This window comes from Pungitius pungitius, chromosome 16 (assembly GCF_949316345.1).
Source record: "Pungitius pungitius chromosome 16, fPunPun2.1, whole genome shotgun sequence".
Classification (NCBI taxonomy): domain Eukaryota; kingdom Metazoa; phylum Chordata; class Actinopteri; order Perciformes; family Gasterosteidae; genus Pungitius; species Pungitius pungitius.
In genome coordinates this window covers 12,623,979-12,641,630 of record NC_084915.1, presented here as the reverse complement: position 1 = coordinate 12,641,630, position 17,652 = coordinate 12,623,979, and the positions used below count along the sequence as shown (strand labels likewise).

Genomic DNA, 17,652 nt, shown 5'->3' with positions numbered 1-17,652 from the left:
TGGTGGCCTTTTTGTGAAAGTACTCTGAATATGTGAAATGTATATATATATTTGTAATGAAAGATCAACAAAAACATGTTAAAAACGTATTCATAATTGTTTTAGGATTCTTTTTTTTTTTCATTTTGCATCACTTTGTGGTCAGATGGTAAGGAGTTAAGAAGCATTCTAATACAGGTTGATTTTTTTGTTACGGTTTCAGTTGTGACGTCAGCTGTATTTAAATGAATTCTAACTTAATTTGTTGAGTATACTCACATCTATAGGGGAAACATTTTAATTAAGAAAACATGTTCATTTTACACTAAGATCATCTGAGTGAATTGAACACAATAATCCTTCCAAGCACACACACTATTTGACTCTCTGACACCATCCTCAGGAGAAACTCCATCACTGGCAAAGGCTTTTACATAGTTACCTGATTTTGTTCCATTCAATTATCGTGTGCTATATAATGTTGTAGGCATTGTGTAAGAGATTTACACTTTTACGCAGAGCCAATAGAATCCGCAGACGGATTTCTAGCATACAAACGTTTCATTGCGTTGACTCTTACTGTGAAAATCTACGTACTTCCGTACGTACTATAAAGCGATTAACGGAGTAAAAAGTTGTCAGCCTGTCTCGTATTTTGTTCTAAAGGAAGAAGGAGTCAACGAATGCCCATTTCCGTTTTACCGCTTTTGATTCAAAACGAGAAACTAGTATTTTCGTTTTCTGTTTTATACGGTCAAATGTGAACGGACCGGCGAAGAAGAAAAAGAGGCGGAAATGACGACTGAGGCGGAAGTTGTCGACAGCAAAACAACAACGCGCCAAATTTGTGCTAAATTCGCTGTTGTCACAGACGCAGACACATGAGAAGAGTTTGTCCAAATACATTTAGAAAACGCTTCTGCGCGAGAAAAGCTTTAAGGGTGAGTAAATATTGAGCTGCGAGTTTAACATTTTATTTTGTGTTTAATTTGCTCGTCCGGGTCGTGTGCGTTAATGCCTTTAAACAGCGCCGCAGACGTTGTGAAAGATAATATAAATAATCAACGGGTCGACTCTGTTATAGAGTCATGCGGATTTGAGTGAGAAAGTAAGATATGTATAATATGCATTGTTAGTGTGGCTTGTGTGTGTGTTTTTCTATGACAGTCTGGCTTTCTGTTTTAGCATGGCAGTGCCTTTTGTGCAGGACTGGGACCTCGTTCAGACACTGGGAGAGGGAGCCTATGGAGAGTATGTAATCCTCTTTTATCATCATGGCCTTCATTACCTTTTCAGTCTTGGTAACAGTGCGTATCTAGGTGCTTCAACAAATCTCATCAATGTTCAGCTTGTGAGTGAAGATAACAGACACAAGAGTATAGTAACTTATTTCTACCGTTTTATCACTAGTACAGGACTTTCTTGTAGAGGTTTAAACTTGCTAAGTCACAAATTGAATGAAAAATCAAAGCGGTAAATAATACATTTGCACATTATAATCTAAGCGGTCCTCTTCTTCTGCACACATCAAAGTATTTCTGTAAGTTAAATACATTTTTTTACAACATGTATTGAATGTGACTTTCCCATGATTGACACCTTCAAACCCCTCATCAGACTCTCCCTCAATAATTCTATAATATGTTTTATTTGTGTATTGGTGGTTGCAGAGTGAGGCTGCTGGTGAACCGGCAGACCGAAGAGGCGGTTGCGGTGAAGGTGATCGATACATCTCAGGCTAAAGAGTGTGCTGAAAATGTCAAGAAAGAGGTCTGCGTGCATAAAGTAAGTCAGTAATTATATATTATGTAAACAGGAGCTTTGTTTCTTAATTAATTTTATTTTTAACACTCGCCCAGTGAAATTAATTAAACTATGTGTTAGATTATATTTATTAAAAATGTAAATATGTGTATTTTACATGTTATGTACATATTGTATCTACATACCGTTCAGTTGTAACTTATTTAAATTGTTAATTTACTTGGTAAGTTAGTGTATGTGCACTAATGGTCATTTGCTTCTGTTCTGGTAGATGCTCAACCACGCCAACATTGTTCGTTTTTTTGGCCATCGAAAGGAAGGTACTACAATGTATCTGTTCCTGGAGTACTGCACCGGAGGAGAGCTGTTCGACCGAATAGGTGAGATGAACTGCTGCAGGTGGCTTCCTTCTAGGCGGGTTGAACCAGTATTGGTTTTTTTAAGCTTTTTTCTATATTTTCTTAAAGTCCGGTATGACGCAACCATTCAATCATCTCCTTAAACGACTGTCATGCCAAGAATTATAAGGATTCATGTTTAAATCCACAAAATATACTTTAACTTCCAATTGATACAAGACTTTTACATTTACTTCCCAGAAAACAGCTAATTATTTTGTCTTCAGCTAATTGGTATTTTTTGATTAAGTATAAATTAAAGTACACCAAATGTGTAAATTACATACAATATTGTTAGTGAGCCTGTACTTGGATGCTGCTTAAACAAGTCATTTAATTGTTTTATTTCATTTATTTTAGAGCCGGATGTGGGGATGGTAGAGAAAGAAGCTCATAGACTTTTCCAGCAGCTAATAGCGGCTGTGGTGAGTGAAACAAATCTGCGTGTTGATGTGACCTTCCGCACCCGTCTCTGCAGTTATTTAATTCTCATTCTCTTTTAAAGGAGTACCTCCACGGTGCTGGAATCACCCACAGAGACATAAAGCCAGAGAACATTCTCCTGGATGACAAAGGTGAGGAAACACACTGTGTACATTAATGAATAACTTTGGTTTGCTTAATAGAATAACCATCCTCTGCGGTTTTCTTTCAACTTTTTAGATAACCTGAAGCTGACCGATTTTGGCCTGGCCACCATGTTTCGTTTCAAAGGACGAGAACGTCTCCTTAGTCGTCTCTGTGGGACCCTTCCATACGTGGCTCCGGAGCTTCTCAGGCAAACCGAGTACAAAGCTCAGCCTGCCGATATCTGGGCTTGTGGGATTGTCCTCACTGCCATGCTGGCTGGAGGTAAGATCACATCGTGTTAACACAGGGATACTACCAACCACTGTAGGCCAATACACACTCTATTGTGAAGGTTATGTTGCATTGAATTAAAAAATTGCAATTCAAATAGGACAAAGGATATATATATATATACAACCTAAAATCCATTTGATGTCATTTCTTTGACTTAATGAGGATATTTCTATGAAGAGGTTTTAAGTGGTGACGGTGACTCAAACGAGCCAAGCACACTACCAAATTCAAAATGTTGATATTATTGTATATATATTTTTTTCAAAGGTGAATATAAAAAAAATTCAGAAGGCTGAATTATTGGTAAAACACAACACCTTTTTGTTCTCTTTACAATTTTGACCATTTCAAAAGTGAATTTTCTACATCGATGGTAAATGTATAACTAAAGCTAATGCAACTCTCTCGCTGTAGATGTGTGGCAATATTTCGTCAATGTGTTTGTGTTTCCGCTTTGTCAGAGTTGCCGTGGGATCAGCCGACCGAGAGCTGTCAAGAATATTCAGACTGGCTTCAAAAGAAAACCTACTTGCCTCCATGGAAGAAAATACAACCAATGCCTCTCAGTAAATCCCAATTTATACTTATTTTTTACATTCAAATGCTGCATTTTTTACATTGTCTGGGGATTACAAAAAGTTGTTGTTTTCCTGTTTTTTCTTCTTTTTTTACAGGTTTGTTGTCCAAATTACTGCTTGCCAGTCCGGATGCACGCATCACAATCTCAGACATACAGAAAGACCGCTGGTTCAGTCAAAGCAAGTTTTTAAAAATGAACACGATACAATCAGTTTAACTTTAGGTGTAACGTTCACCGTACTCATATCCGTCTGTGCATCTCTACAGGTGTGAAGCAGCCGCCTCCAGGCTCAATAGGAAACAAACTTTTTCGGTCCGATGCAGGACTCTCATCACGCACCAACAGGTCTGGGCATTATTGTCTCTTATTTTTATTTTTTTTCACTCAAATGTGTGTTAGTGCGTGCAATCTTAACACCACGGACCTCCCTCCGCAGTGATGATAGGATGCAGTTTTCCAGCTCCCAGCCTGATTTCGCGGCAGGTAGCTGGGAAGCCATGTTGATCATCGGCCAAAGCGAAGGCCAAGTCAGCTTCTCTCAGCCAACCAAGCCGGAACACATGCTGCTGGGTAGTCAGCTACTCGGCACACCGGGAGCCAGTCAGGTCATTTGCATACTCTGTAACATTTGATAGTTTTCCTGTTTTTCTACACAAATAAAATTGAGGTTTTATGAAATTCTGCTTTTTAAAAGGCACCGTTAATGAAAACTTCTTCCTTCTGTGTGCAGTCGCAGTGGCAGAGATTAGTGCGGAGAATGACTCGTTTCTTCACCACTGTCAATGCTGACGTCTCCTTAACTGCCCTGAAAGACACCTGTGAGGGCCTGTCACTCTGCTTCAAACTCACCTGCACCAAACAGGTACAGATCTGTGCAGCTCATGTTCGGGATTCAGTACTTTACAAAAGTAAAAAAAACAAAAAAAAACTTGGATGATTAGATTTAAGACCACCTGCACTGACCCCCCCCCCTTCCTTTGCCTTTTAGGTGACGGTGAGCACACTGGACAAACGCAATAATAAACTCATCTTCAAAGTCCACTTGCTGGAGATGAACCGGCGAGTGCTGCTGGACTTCAGGCTGTCTAAGGTGAGATTTTTTGCTTTTCAAAAGGTGATGATGCAGCAAAATCCTTTTCGGGAGAGAAAGCAACAGGACATTTAGGGAAATGTTACCAATAAGACAACTGCAGTGAAATTGCGCCAGTATTGAGAAAGGAGTTCTTCGTTATAAAGGGCTTTACCCTATGGGTTCATGTTGAGTTTGAGTCACCAAAACTGAACGATGATTTACATGTTCATGCAAATGACCTCATGATCACACCTTTTGAGTTTTAATATGAAAACAAAATGCAACAGAGTTGAAAGCGATCAATGTATAATTTTCCCCTTAACTTGATGAATCATAACTGTTTCCAGGGTGACGGTCTCGAGTTCAAGCGTCTCTTTGTGAAAATAAAACAGAAGCTTGGAGACATCATCAGCACTCAGAAGATTTTACCTCCCATCGTATCGGCAACTTCTACATAGAGACGCACATTGCTGGAGGGAGAACCTGTTGATGTTGAGCTTCTTCACTGGTATTTGAAATGTATTCTCCTTCAAGCCGGTGTTTGTCTCTAGACTCTTTGTTTCCTGGCATTTCTATTCTTGTGAGAATTGGTTAAGCGTTTGATGCCATATTACACTTTCTTAAGGAGTCAGTACTTTTTGTTGAGTGTTTTTTTTATATATATACAAAGGCAAGTGTTTGTGTGTTCTAATTGTGTTTAAGGTGATACAAGTCTTGATTAAATTATTGAAAATAAACCCATTTGGTCAATTCTGCATATAATGACTAAGCACTACCTCAAGAAAAGCTTAATTTTAGGATTTTCTTTGAGGTTTCAGCGTCCATGAAAATATATAAAAGCCTTTTTGTATGAAATTGCTAGATAAAGTGCTGTCTCATCAACAAGAAAACTTTTAACTGGTATCAAAGTCAAATGCTAAATACTGCCACAAAACAATTAATTCTGTGTCAACATACAACCAAATAAGTCTCCTTTAGCCTATATGTACGACTAGTCTATGATCCTGTAGCGTTGACGGTGATGGTGACGCTGACCGGCTCGTTGTCGTCTCCAGGGGGAGGGGCTTGGCTGGTGTTGAGGGGTGCACTGCGTGGGGAGGTGGTGAGGGGCGATGCTGCTCGGGGTAAAGCCATGGCTGGCGCTGAAAGAGAAGAAGATACGATTCAGCGTCGATACTGTTTTCAGGATGTTTAAACACCTGGGTTGAAGTGCAGGCCCTTTTAAATGTGCGTGTATAAATCTTTAGTCAGAGGTCATCGATTTGTACTTCTGATTTGTTTAGTTTTTTTTTAAATGAACGACAAGCCCTTTAGTGTCACCTTCAAAAGAGCAACTGAAATGATTATTTCCGTTTTAATCTAATGGTTTTACTGATAGTACAATACAATTTTTTTGTGTGTGTGTGTGTTAATGAATAGTAATCATCTTCATTAGGTCAAAAAACATGACATTTAATTTCAGATGTGAAGGACAAAGTTTACATAAACAGAAAAGGGCGTCTCGGCCCATCTTTAGGTGTGCATGACTTTATTTGATTTATCTTCGCTTCATCTTACCTGGACTAGAAGATCCCATGATGTCCTCTATTCCTCCCTCCAACCTGCCTACCACTTCATCCTCCGGGAAGTTGATGTTTTCCCTCGACTGGCTGTGCTGCCTGGACACACCGGAAGAAGGAAAATGTTTGAACAAAGAACTACCAACATGTTTGAAAAAAAACTGCACTTTTATTCCTGGTATTATACAGTATTCAGATACTTACAAACCAAACAGCATGTCGTGCAGTCCTGGGAGGAGAAACGTAACATCAATGTCACATAACAGGAAGAATGGCTTAATCATTCAAGTCATCAGGACTGTGGGACTCACGAGGACTGTTGTTGCGGTTTCGGATTATGAAGACGAGCAGCAGCGCCGTGAGGAAGGCCGCAATGAGCATCCCGCCTATAGCTGCTCCAATCACAGCAGGGTACACATTGTAGCGTGGCTCCGCTGCAACACATCAGTTACACATTGCAAAATAGTCCACCTCTGAGAAAACGCAGACTTTGTTTCATCATCATGTTTCGGCTCCCTGTAGTGGTTCTCAACCCATGTCCCCTTAGTTCTCCTACAGTGAAATTAACCAACCATCTTCCCTGAAAGTCTTTGGTTGGAACAAATATCACTTTTTTTTTAAAGACAATTTAACACATTCTTCTTACAAATAAAACCGAATATAAGGAGCGATAAGACGCACCATTGCTCGGTTTAACAGACATTTTGCAGCTGCTATTTTATTTGGTCTGCTATGACCGGTATCTTTAGCGGCCTAATCAGTGACATTATTGAGCCAGGACAGATTTTCACGAATTTTCCACTTCTTTTTTTAAATGTTTTTTTTTTGCTTTGCACTTTACTGATACCCTCTGAGGTAAATGTCACATCTGGCCACTGTTTAAAGAGAGCGTTTCTAACCTTCGCTAAAGTTGACCCTGTTGAACTGAGCGTAGTTGTGGATTAACTGAAGCCCTGACGGTACAGAGGTGGAGAACCACTGGCCTATCCTACGCTGACACCTGACCCGCAATCCTTTCTGCGCCCTAAACCATCACCTCGCTTGGTTAAAGCAAAGAAATCCTGCCATTAATGATATGATGAACACAACGAATTTAGAAGGAGAAGCACACAGTTCAAGCAAAGGTAAGGAGCAGGGCAAGGAAGGAGGTAAACAGGAAGTGAGTGAACGTGTGAGGTGTGTTTAAATAAATGTATGTGTCGTTTGTGTCTGAGATTTTCACCTAAGTGGGTAATGAAAAAAAAAGAAACAAAAATGTTAGACAGTCATTGTAACATTAATCACAACAAGACACCAGCATGTTTGAATAAACCACCTAACTCACCTGTCCCCTATTCCAAAAGTCACATCATCACATGCTTCGCCTCCCTTTTTTTAAATCACGTGTATGTAAATCATCCCTAACTCAAGCACCTGTCTTCACCAGAGCTCCGCCAAAAGCATCCCACATCTGATCACGCTTTCCTCACTCCGTTCAGTCACTTTACCTGGAGTCTTTGCAGCGGAAGGATGGCCCACGGTGCGGTGGTTGACAGGTGTAATGCGGAACTGGTACGTCACGGTCGGCGTCAGTTTGCCGACTGTGTGAACCCTGACCCCCGGGTCCTGGATGATGTTGGAGTACCAGACCGCTGCACCGACCCTCTCCTCGGCGTCCTCCTTTGAATCGTTGTTGCTGCCTCTCCTTCCCGGTTTTTCTGACACCCAAATGTGCTGCAAGATGAAACCTGTCCAACCTCCACCTCCCTCGTTCTCTACCCGCCACTCTAGCTCCACCTCGTTGCGCATTCGGCTGTTGTACATCACGTTGAGCAGCGTGGCATTGGGTGGCACGGGGTGCCCTGATAAAGTCACAAAACACAACCAATAAATTGATGTGTTACGTTAACCGCATATCACCACAATTTGATGTTTTTAGAGTTTGTACGCAGGGCTTTCCCCTTATTTACTGTTATGCTAAGTTAAGTTATTTCATGGATGACCTTCAGTGTGGTATTCATTTTTTTCCCTCTTCTAACTCTCTGCAAGAAGGCAATTGTGTTCCCCAAAATCTCAAAATATTCCTTTAAAAACATCTGGCTGTAAGACACAAAAGGAAGATAAAAACGTACTCTTAACTACTAAAGTGACATTGATTTCAGTTCCTCCCACTGCGTTGGAAGAGGAGCACCTGTAGTCCCCGCTGTCTTGAGTCTCATCCGTGTCCCTCACGGTCAGATTGGCCCATGCAGATGTTTGCAGCAGGGCATACTTGGAGGTGTCTCTGACGCCCACGCCCTGATTGTTGAACCAGGTTATTTCACTGACGGGAAGGTAGTTGGCTCTCAGGTTGCAGTTGAGCTGAACGTCACTCCCCTCGTATACGGACACGACTCTGCGCTGCGTCAACAGTACCGGAGCCTCTGCAGGTGACAATGTAGGTGACACATGAGTTCGTTAACATATCACATCTGCTATTGTCCTGCATTGTGTCCAATTACGTTCACTGACCCAGTGTCAGCCTGCAGGTCTTGGTCTGGACCAGAAGTGGATGCTTGGCATGGCAGGTGTAGGGTTTCCCGTCGCTGGCGGTGCCGTAGCGAAGGATCAGGATGTTGGAGTTCTCTTCCCCCCCTTTGCCCTGGACGCCCGGGCCCTCCCACCACACCAAGGCTTTTGGGGCCCCACCGTCCCAGGTGCAGGACAGCATCAGATACTCATTATTGTTGGTCACGTAGGCAAAACAGACCAGCTCTGTGGGGGGGATGTCTGGTAGAGGGGAAGAGGTTTAAGTGACATGATAAATGAGCATGGAAAACATCCTGTTTTTTTTAAAATCTGTTTCTTTGTCTCACATGTGCGTGCGCTGCACTCTGTTGCTTGTTTGAGTGCCAGGTGGGAGCCCCGGCAGGTATACGAGCTGCGGTTGGAAGTCAGGTCTTCGGACGACAGCAAGATGGCGGTGTTGCTCTTAGCTGGTCCCACCGCAGAGGGCAAGGCTCCTGTCCAGTGGAGGGAGGGGGAGGGTAATCCACCGGGCCAGGAGCAGAGCAGTCTCAGAGCGGTGTGATTCAGAGCCGGCTCCACAGAACAGGAGGGGGTGCCATCGGGGGGGTCTGCGGGGATAAGATACAGCGTAACGAGGCAGCGGCGTGCACAGTGGGGTGTAATCAAGGTCATCGGGACCGTGGTGCTAGAGTGTTAATGCTGTTCCAACATCGTACAACAGCCTCTTGTGACAGAGCTGGGTAAAACAGAATGTCAAGTCATTCTTTTCTTTCTTCTTGAAAGACGTGTATTAGAAAGAAATGCCTGCTATTTTTAAGACAGATGAACCCAGGTTAGGGCAGAGTGGAGTTCCCAGAGGAGAAGGAGCACTTATCACACGGTCAGAAGTCAGAGGTCAGAGGTCACACTCACAGTAGACAGTCAGGCTGATGGTTGTTTTGGAGCGGGTGTTGAGGTAGGTGTTCTGCGCCATGCAGGCGTAGTCACCCGTGTGCATGCGGAGGATCTTGGTGATGGTTAACTGGGGCCCGGTGTAGATCTGGGAGTTGTTGTAGAACCAGACGTACTGACTGGTCGGGTTGGACTGGGCTTGACACAGTAATGAAACATTCTCTCTCTCCAGGGCTGAATATCCCCGCTCTGTGATGCTGTAAGGAGTAACGTCTATCCGAGGGACGTCCGGGCCATCTGAGGAGAAAAAGACATGGACACACTCAAGGTCTGACAGTAGACATCTCCTGCTTTGTTTCTGCGCTGCAAACACTCGACTAGAACGCGACTGTCCTTGTCCTTGCTCCGAAATGTTGGAACGAGCTCTCTGATGACATCTGGACCGCAGAGAGCCTTTACATCTTCCGCCGCAAACTAAAGACACGCCTCTTCAGACTATACCTCGACTAAAACACTAACAAACTGTAGCACCAACAAAATGTAGCACTTCAATTGTACTTATACTGGCACTTACATATAGCAAGTTGTAAATCGTCTTATTTGATGAAATTGCACTTTCTTGTTTCTTGTTCTTCTGAGTTTGTATTATGGTTGAAATGTACTTATTGTAATTCGCTTTGGATAAAAGCGTCAGCTAAATGACATGTAATGTAATGTAATATTAAATTCAGTGTTAATGAAGACGAAATCAAAGGTAATTCAGACCCTGGATTTGTGTTTTCTTAGTCTTGTGCTTTAAATGTCAAATCTGAATCATCATCTTGTCTCTCTCAGACTCCTCGCCTCCATTTTCAGCACCAAGACAGAAGATCGCAGGTAAGGGCTGAGCGGAGTTCTCAGAGGAGAAGGAGCACTTATCACAGAGTCAGAGGTCAGAGGTCACACTCACAGTAGACAGTCAGGTTGATGGTTGTTTTGGAGCGGGTGTTGAGGTAGGTGTTCTGCGCCATGCAGGCGTAGTCACCAGTGTGCATGCGGAGGATCTTGGTGATGGTTAACTGGGGCCCGGTGTAGATCTGGGAGTTGTTGTAGAACCAGACGTACTGACTGCTCGGGTTGGACTGGGCTTGACACAGTAAGGAAACATTCTCTCTCTCCAGGGCTGTATATCCATGCTCTGTTACGCTGTAAGGAGTAACGTCTATCTGAGGGACGTCCGGGCCATCTGAGGAGAAAGAGACATGGACACAATCAAGGTCTGTAGGATGCTGAGGTGTTACACGTCTGACAGTAGACTTCTCCTGGCAGTTTCTGCGCTGCAATAATTTAAAGTATTCCCAGCTCTTCTGTACAGTTTGTCACAAGTGGGATTGTTCAGTATATCAAAACCACAAAATGACTTCTTGTCAGTAAGTCCTTAATTACCACCCCAAATTATCAATGAAATCTCTCTCAAAGGACGGAGTGAATTTTGACCAAAGAAAATATAATTCGATTAAATTTAAATATTTATCGATTTAATTGCAGACACAAAGGTCCAAATGCTTTTGCAACATGAATGGAAGACCACATGTTTTCATTTCTTGCGGAATTATAAGCAATTCAACTGAAATGTGCCTTTGCATAAAAATACTGAAATTTGTTGAGCAAATTATCCATGTACAGTTTTCCCTACAAAGTCTTTTGTCTTAAAAGACAAAGATGTGTATTAAAAAAAATGCCTGCTATTTTTCTTCTGGTGATGCAAGGTATACACATCAATTGATTATCTACAATGCAAAAGAATACAGACAAGCAGAATGACAAGCACGAGTCCTTTAACCAGCGGACACTTGCCATGGCTGTGACATCACAGAGGGGTACCTGCCAGAGAGTCCCATCAACTTCCCCGAAGGCCAAGAACGGAGAATCGGTCTGCAGCACTTCCCCCACTCTGCTGTGTGTGTGTGTGTGTTGGGGTTTGTGGGGTGTGTGTCTGTGCATGTTCATTTGCAAGCTTTGGGGTCTGTTTTGAAGTCTTAGTGAATACAAGGATGTTAAAATATGAGAGCTAATGCAATAAATACAGTATAGATGATTAAAACAGAGGAAGCAGGAGAGGTTTAGTTGAAAGTGAAATGATCAGAGAGCCATGTTTAAGTATGAAATTCAGTGTTAATGAAGACAAGAATCAAAGGCAATTCAGACCCTGGATTTGTGTTTTCTTAGTCTTGTGCTTTAAATGTCAAATCTGAATCATCATCTCGTCTCTCTCAGACTCCTCTCCTCCATTTTCAGCACCAAGACAGAAGAACGCAAGTTAGGGCAGAGCGGAGTTCCCAGAAGAGAAGGAGCACTTATCACACGGTCAGAGGTCAGAGGTCACACTCACAGTAGACCGTCAGGCTGATGGTTTTTCTGGAGTGGGTGTTGAGGTAGGTGTTCTGCGCCATGCAGGCGTAGTCACCCGTGTGCATGCGGAGGATCTTGGTGATGGTTAACTGGGGCCCGGTGTAGATCTGGGAGTTGTTGTAGAACCAGACGTACTGACTGGTCGGGTTGGACTGGGCTTGACACAGTAATGAAACAGTCTCTCTCTCCAGGGCTGAATATCCCCGCTCTGTGATGCTGTAAGGAGTAACGTCTATCCGAGGGACGTCCGGGCCATCTGAGGAGAAAAAGACATGGACACACTCAAGGTCTGACAGTAGACATCTCCTGCTTTGTTTCTGCGCAGCTCTTCTTTACAGAATGTGTCACATGTGGGATAGTTCAGCAAATCCAAATCACAAAAAGACCCGAGATTCTTGTCAGTAAGTCCTTAATTACCACCACAAATCCCTCTCAATAGACGGAGTGAATTTTGACAGACAAAATATAATTACGTTAAATGGGATATTTTGTAGATTTTAATTGCAAACACAAAGGTCTAAACGCTTTTTCAACATCTATGAAGACCACATTAAAATAGTGAAATTTGTTGAGCTGTACAGTTTGTTAATATCTTTGGAAAATGAGTGAGGTCCTCCTCAATGGCAGCTATGGCCCTCTTCCTGTGCCTCAAATGCAGCTCACTGGAGCTCAAGTTAAAAGCAGGTTTAGAAATACAAGCCTAAGTAGAAACAGCAAAACGTCCTTTGAATGCCAAGAAAAAATGGATGTATCAGAGCAAAGCTGGCCTATGACTAAAACATGAAACACTGTGAGTAATGATTTCTCAAAGTTATCATTCAACGCATGTTACATGGTGACATTTTCTGTGTGTGACACACAGCCTACTGAAGATGCCCGTCCCCAAAATGATTGATTACTCACATCAAATGCCAAAGAAAAGAAAGAAAGAGACATCAGGTTGTTTCAAATTGGCAATTGAGGGTTTTTATAAAATTCGACCCTTGAAAATACTCACAGAAGGTGTTCAGCCATAACCCGTCGGAGGTCTCGCTGTTGACGGCGTTGCTGGCCACGCAGCGGTACCAGCCGGTGTGGTTGCGGCTGATGTTGGTCACGTTGATGACGCTGGTGTTGCCCTGCGCGAAGGCTGAAACGTTCCCGCCGCTCGTCTCGTGCTGCCACACGTACCGGATGGGTCCGGTCCCGTTCTCCAGATCGCAGCGCATCCACACCGAAGAACCCTCCACTGGGGACACATCACTCATCAGGAGGTAAGGCTTGCTGACAGGGACTGCGTCCAAGACAAAAGTCACACATTTAGGAATCTTTACTGTCCGCCCGCCCTACGGCAACCGCTTCAGGTGCCTCGCAAGTCTCACCTCGGACAGTGAGGTGCACGTAGTAGAAGAAGACCTTGGTCTCCTGTTCGATGTCATAGAACGCCTGACAGGTGAACAGGCCTTGCGCGGCCAAAGGCAGTTGCTCGATGCTCACAGCTGCACTGTTTGAGATGACCGAGAGCTGCCCGAGCGTCTGGGCCTGCTGCTGGAGCCGCTGTCCTTTCCCCAAATTGTACACCACGGCCTTGATGGCATCCGTCCCCGGTTTTGTGAAGCTCCATATGTATATGTCTGGCAAAGTGTCGCCGCACTCCAGGATCACCGCCTTGCCCAGCACTCCATACACGTTGGTGTCCCGGTACACAACCTCCCAGTTGGGGTTGACCTGCACCTCTGGAAGAGGGAGAAGGTGCACAGAGAAGCATGCGTGTGCGTGTGTGTCAAGGGAAAAGAGATGGTGGTGTCGAGTAGCCTGCCAGTGTTCAGTTTCAGGATTGATTACGCTTTAAGTAACAAGGGATACCAAAGCAGATACATGGATTTCAAATTTAAAGTCAAATGACCTTTTCCATTTCATTCATTCATCTTTTCCTACTTTTTAGCTTTTTTCTTTATCTGTTGCCTCCAAACTGACTTTGATTGCAGTGAACTTTGCTCCACACAACACTCTTCACATGAAAAAAGGCATTTTTGGTTTAATTCTTGATTTATCTTAGAATTATAGCCTGGCTGACGTATCCATTAATATTACCTAAAATTGTCAATATATATTATTAACTACAGTATTAAATAACAATATCAACCTCCAATATCAAGTATGCTGTACTACATTTCAGAACTTAAATTTGAACAAGATAATTGAAACTGATTCTACAGAAAGTCGATCGTTGCTAAATCCTTTTTACACAGCACTCTCTTTATTTTGTATGTAATCATAATTCAAGTCAAGTTTATCAAAAACCCAATTCTTCACTGAAACTGTATGAATCCAAGGATAGTCCTTACCCACTGTCTTCGAAGGGATGGGGCAGCAAGCTAGAAACAAAAAGGCCAGCCCTAGCAGTTGGGCAACCATGGTATCATGATGATCCTGAGTCCATCAACCTCTATACAAAAAGAAAAGAAGAAAAGGTAAAGGCAGAGCTTTTCGGACTACAAAATCTGCTTTTTATCAGCTTCTCTCAGACGCCCGAGGTCGCATCGCATCTCTCTCCGACACAGAGGTTTCTTGGAGAATCCAGTTCCAGGCACTGACTTCATCAGACTGAGAGTAGGAAAGGAGGCAGGCTCGCTAAACTGATTTGGGCTAAATTATTCATGTGTTTTTCTTTTCTCTCTCTTCTCATCTTTCGTTCTCCTGCAGGGTTAGAATGACACGCTGATACCGAGCTCATCTATTATAGAGGCATGGGTGGACAGGTTAGCCTTCCACACACACATGCACACACCTGCACCTGAACTAATACAGAAACATTCCACTGCAAAGGCCTTCCATGTTCTCATAGTTACGTATGTTCATGTTCTCCTGCTCAAACTGTGGTGTGGTGTGACAGAAGTGGGAATACAGAAGACAGACAGAATGCTTCCTACAGATATAAACATATTTATTGCACGCATTTCAGTGAATGCATACAAAGAAGCAGGGATTAAAAAGGTTTTAAATTGTCCAACTTTTTCTTTTGCCCTTGGTTTGTGTAAGGTCAACAAGATTGTATAGGTTACACAATCAAAAATATGACCTTTTTTTGGTCTCTTTCCATCTTGGGCAAGTTGTAAAACAAAAGTCTCCAGATTTTAATTCAAGAGGTCACATGATGCTCAGAGAGAAGAGTAAACGCTGCTGATGGGATTAGGATTAAAATAGATTTAGAAATCTGGCATCTCTTAGCGATGGTCTGTTTTTCCTCACAGCAACGTTCAATGACCACACCACTCTGCAGACCAATATTTAAAGAGGGACGTTCATAGTTAATAAGCTACTGATGTACACACAATCATTAACAATCACTCCTACTCTGTGCTTTTAAATAATTCTAATGTGAGGGATGTGTTTAGAAAATATAAAAAGTAGGAGGTTCCAATAAGTGGAGCCATGAGTTGTAATGTGAGACGTGTGTCATGAATGAATGAAGGACAAAGATCAATTTCCCTCCCTTGGCAGAGACTGAAGTGCAACCGAATCATCTTGATCACTAGAATGCAGAAGGATGTTACTTTTATCCTGAATTAGTTCACACTAAAACCACGACAGCAATGTCATTTTCTTCTGTTTGCATTTTAAAATAATGTATGTACATGTATATCTGGTAAAAGGGAAACAGTTAAGATTCTTTTTGTTAAATAGAACTCATGTAGATGTCGGTTTATTCCAAAATGGGCTGTTTGTGAAAACAACACATAACCAGCAACTTTCTTGTCAACCGTGCAACGGCCTCCTCCCTCTGTCAATGTTCCAACACTCCCCCGAGGATTCAAATTTGACACTTGCTGTGCCATGGAAAGATTCGACTAAAGAAAAGAGGATGTGATAAAAGGGAGGCTCGGTCACGCTGAGCTGGCAGCTGAAGCTGGAGCCGAACATCAAGGCTGAAAAGTCCGAGCGCCCCATGAGAGCAGCACAGGGAAGGTGTAGCAAAGTGTTTGGGATCCATTGTTAGGGATTTCATCAGCACACAAAGGGCAGCTTGGGAAACTAGAAATTATCCCAGTTTTGTAACACAAAATAAATATTGACTTTGACTTGCTTAGAAGCAAGAATGGTGTGAAACCACACCGCTTGAGGACTCATTTGAACATTTAAACAAAACCTTTACTGCCTGATTTGTTAGACAACTTATAAAATCCATTAAGGCAAACTTCTAATCTTGTTTTCTGTTAGAAGTCCATATGATTCATGATGGAAATTAGACTAAACTGGTGATCGAGGCTGTATCGCTTCAGGCAGGTCACAGGGATGATTATTAAAACCCATGAAACATGTGAATGTGAAAGTGCACAATCTATGACTTCCTGTTGCCACTAGGTGGCGATCTTATTATAATTCTGAATTGTAACATTAAGGTCGTCATGATCAGGATGTTATGACATTTGGACATTTGGAGCTGATTAGACAAAATACACCCGACCTACAACAACTTTCTGTTTCATTGCAAATGGGTTTTTTGCCGACATGCATACATAGTGTGGTAACGATTTGACCTTTTGACATATTTTCCCCACTACAGTGTCAAGATCATAAAAACCAAATATGAAGTCAATCAGATTCAATCTCCAGGAGGGGTTTGTTAAATTACAGCACCTCTAAACGGTCAAAATATGTATCACAAAATGTCAAACAACCTGTTGGGTTCAGCGTAATTCTCCAACAGTATTTTTTGTACGTCCCATCACATTACATATATACATACCGTATTTCAGCCAAATAGCTGTGAGCCGATATTGGGGCTAATCCAAAGCGTGCGTTAGCGAGCCAATTTTCCATTTTGCAACTTGACCCCTTCGCAGTCTTTTCTTGCCTGCTAAATTTCACAACCTTGCTAGTATCCGAAGCACCTTGTTTTCGCAAAGAAAGACGCATAAAGAATAATGATAATGATTAGAAGAACAATAGTCCGTCATTTCAAAATGTACACTAGACCGATCTACATGTATTAGTTTGTGATCATCTTATTGCTGAATCTGAGAAAACAAATTAGTAAAGAAAGAGAAAAAGAGTTGTTTTCTTTTGTTGTCTCAAATCCGCGTTGTTACACATTTTATTTGAATGCTAAAAATTCTCATCTAACCAGTGTCACTGAATACTAAAATTCACAAATACCACAAATAAAAACATACATTTCAACAAAAATGTCTTTAGTAAGTAAAAATGTTTTGGGATTTTTGTCCTTTACCAAAAAAACATAAACAATACAAAAATACATCACAGCAAGTATTAAAAGGAGGTAAAACCAAAAAGGTCTTCTGTTCCTCAGGAATATGATGTTGCATGCGTGGACAACACAGGATAAAGGGTCAGCATTCAAAACAATGCAGGAAAATTATGTTTGTTTTTCTCTTTTTTTCTTACAAAATGATACAATAGAGGATTAAATAAGGGCTAAACCACAACAAACATCAAGAGGTAATCCTATCCGTTTAGTTTGGAGTATCTTCCAATAAAATGTAATAAATCCGTGCAATTTCCTTTTTTATTTAACTTGATCTCCATCAACCCTAAATGTCCCAAACAAGATTCGCAATGTTCCCCTTTTCAAAGAAAACACAAAAAGTTCATTCCGAGTTCGACAAGAACAGCTGAATATATTCCTTTGACGTCCAGAGGCGTCCGCGACGATGCCGTCGGTGC

General features: G+C 42.2%; 2 protein-coding genes across 2 annotated transcripts; one reads left to right on the top strand and one right to left on the bottom strand.

Annotated features, from left to right (window-relative positions):
* Positions 1 to 783: 783 nt before the first annotated feature.
* chek1 (checkpoint kinase 1) lies at positions 784 to 5,240 on the top strand. The gene is made up of 14 exons (XM_037468294.2): positions 784 to 920; positions 1,165 to 1,230; positions 1,650 to 1,764; positions 2,015 to 2,123; positions 2,502 to 2,566; positions 2,647 to 2,716; positions 2,805 to 2,993; positions 3,467 to 3,571; positions 3,680 to 3,763; positions 3,852 to 3,930; positions 4,022 to 4,190; positions 4,316 to 4,447; positions 4,574 to 4,675; positions 5,005 to 5,240. The coding sequence occupies exons 2-14, from the start codon at positions 1,166 to 1,168 to the stop codon at positions 5,113 to 5,115; spliced, it is 1,395 nt and encodes a 464-aa protein (XP_037324191.2). The 5' UTR covers positions 784 to 920; position 1,165; the 3' UTR covers positions 5,116 to 5,240.
* Positions 5,241 to 5,651: 411 nt separating this feature from the next.
* LOC119215833 (V-set and immunoglobulin domain-containing protein 10-like 2) lies at positions 5,652 to 14,560 on the bottom strand. Its single transcript, XM_062558175.1, has 13 exons — positions 14,313 to 14,560; positions 13,347 to 13,700; positions 12,983 to 13,258; positions 11,966 to 12,241; positions 10,544 to 10,819; positions 9,051 to 9,311; positions 8,707 to 8,964; positions 8,328 to 8,618; positions 7,704 to 8,057; positions 6,528 to 6,650; positions 6,421 to 6,445; positions 6,215 to 6,315; positions 5,652 to 5,799 (listed from the first exon to the last, which is right to left on the bottom strand). The coding sequence occupies exons 1-13, from the start codon at positions 14,380 to 14,382 to the stop codon at positions 5,654 to 5,656; spliced, it is 2,811 nt and encodes a 936-aa protein (XP_062414159.1). The 5' UTR covers positions 14,383 to 14,560; the 3' UTR covers positions 5,652 to 5,653.
* Positions 14,561 to 17,652: the final 3,092 nt, after the last annotated feature.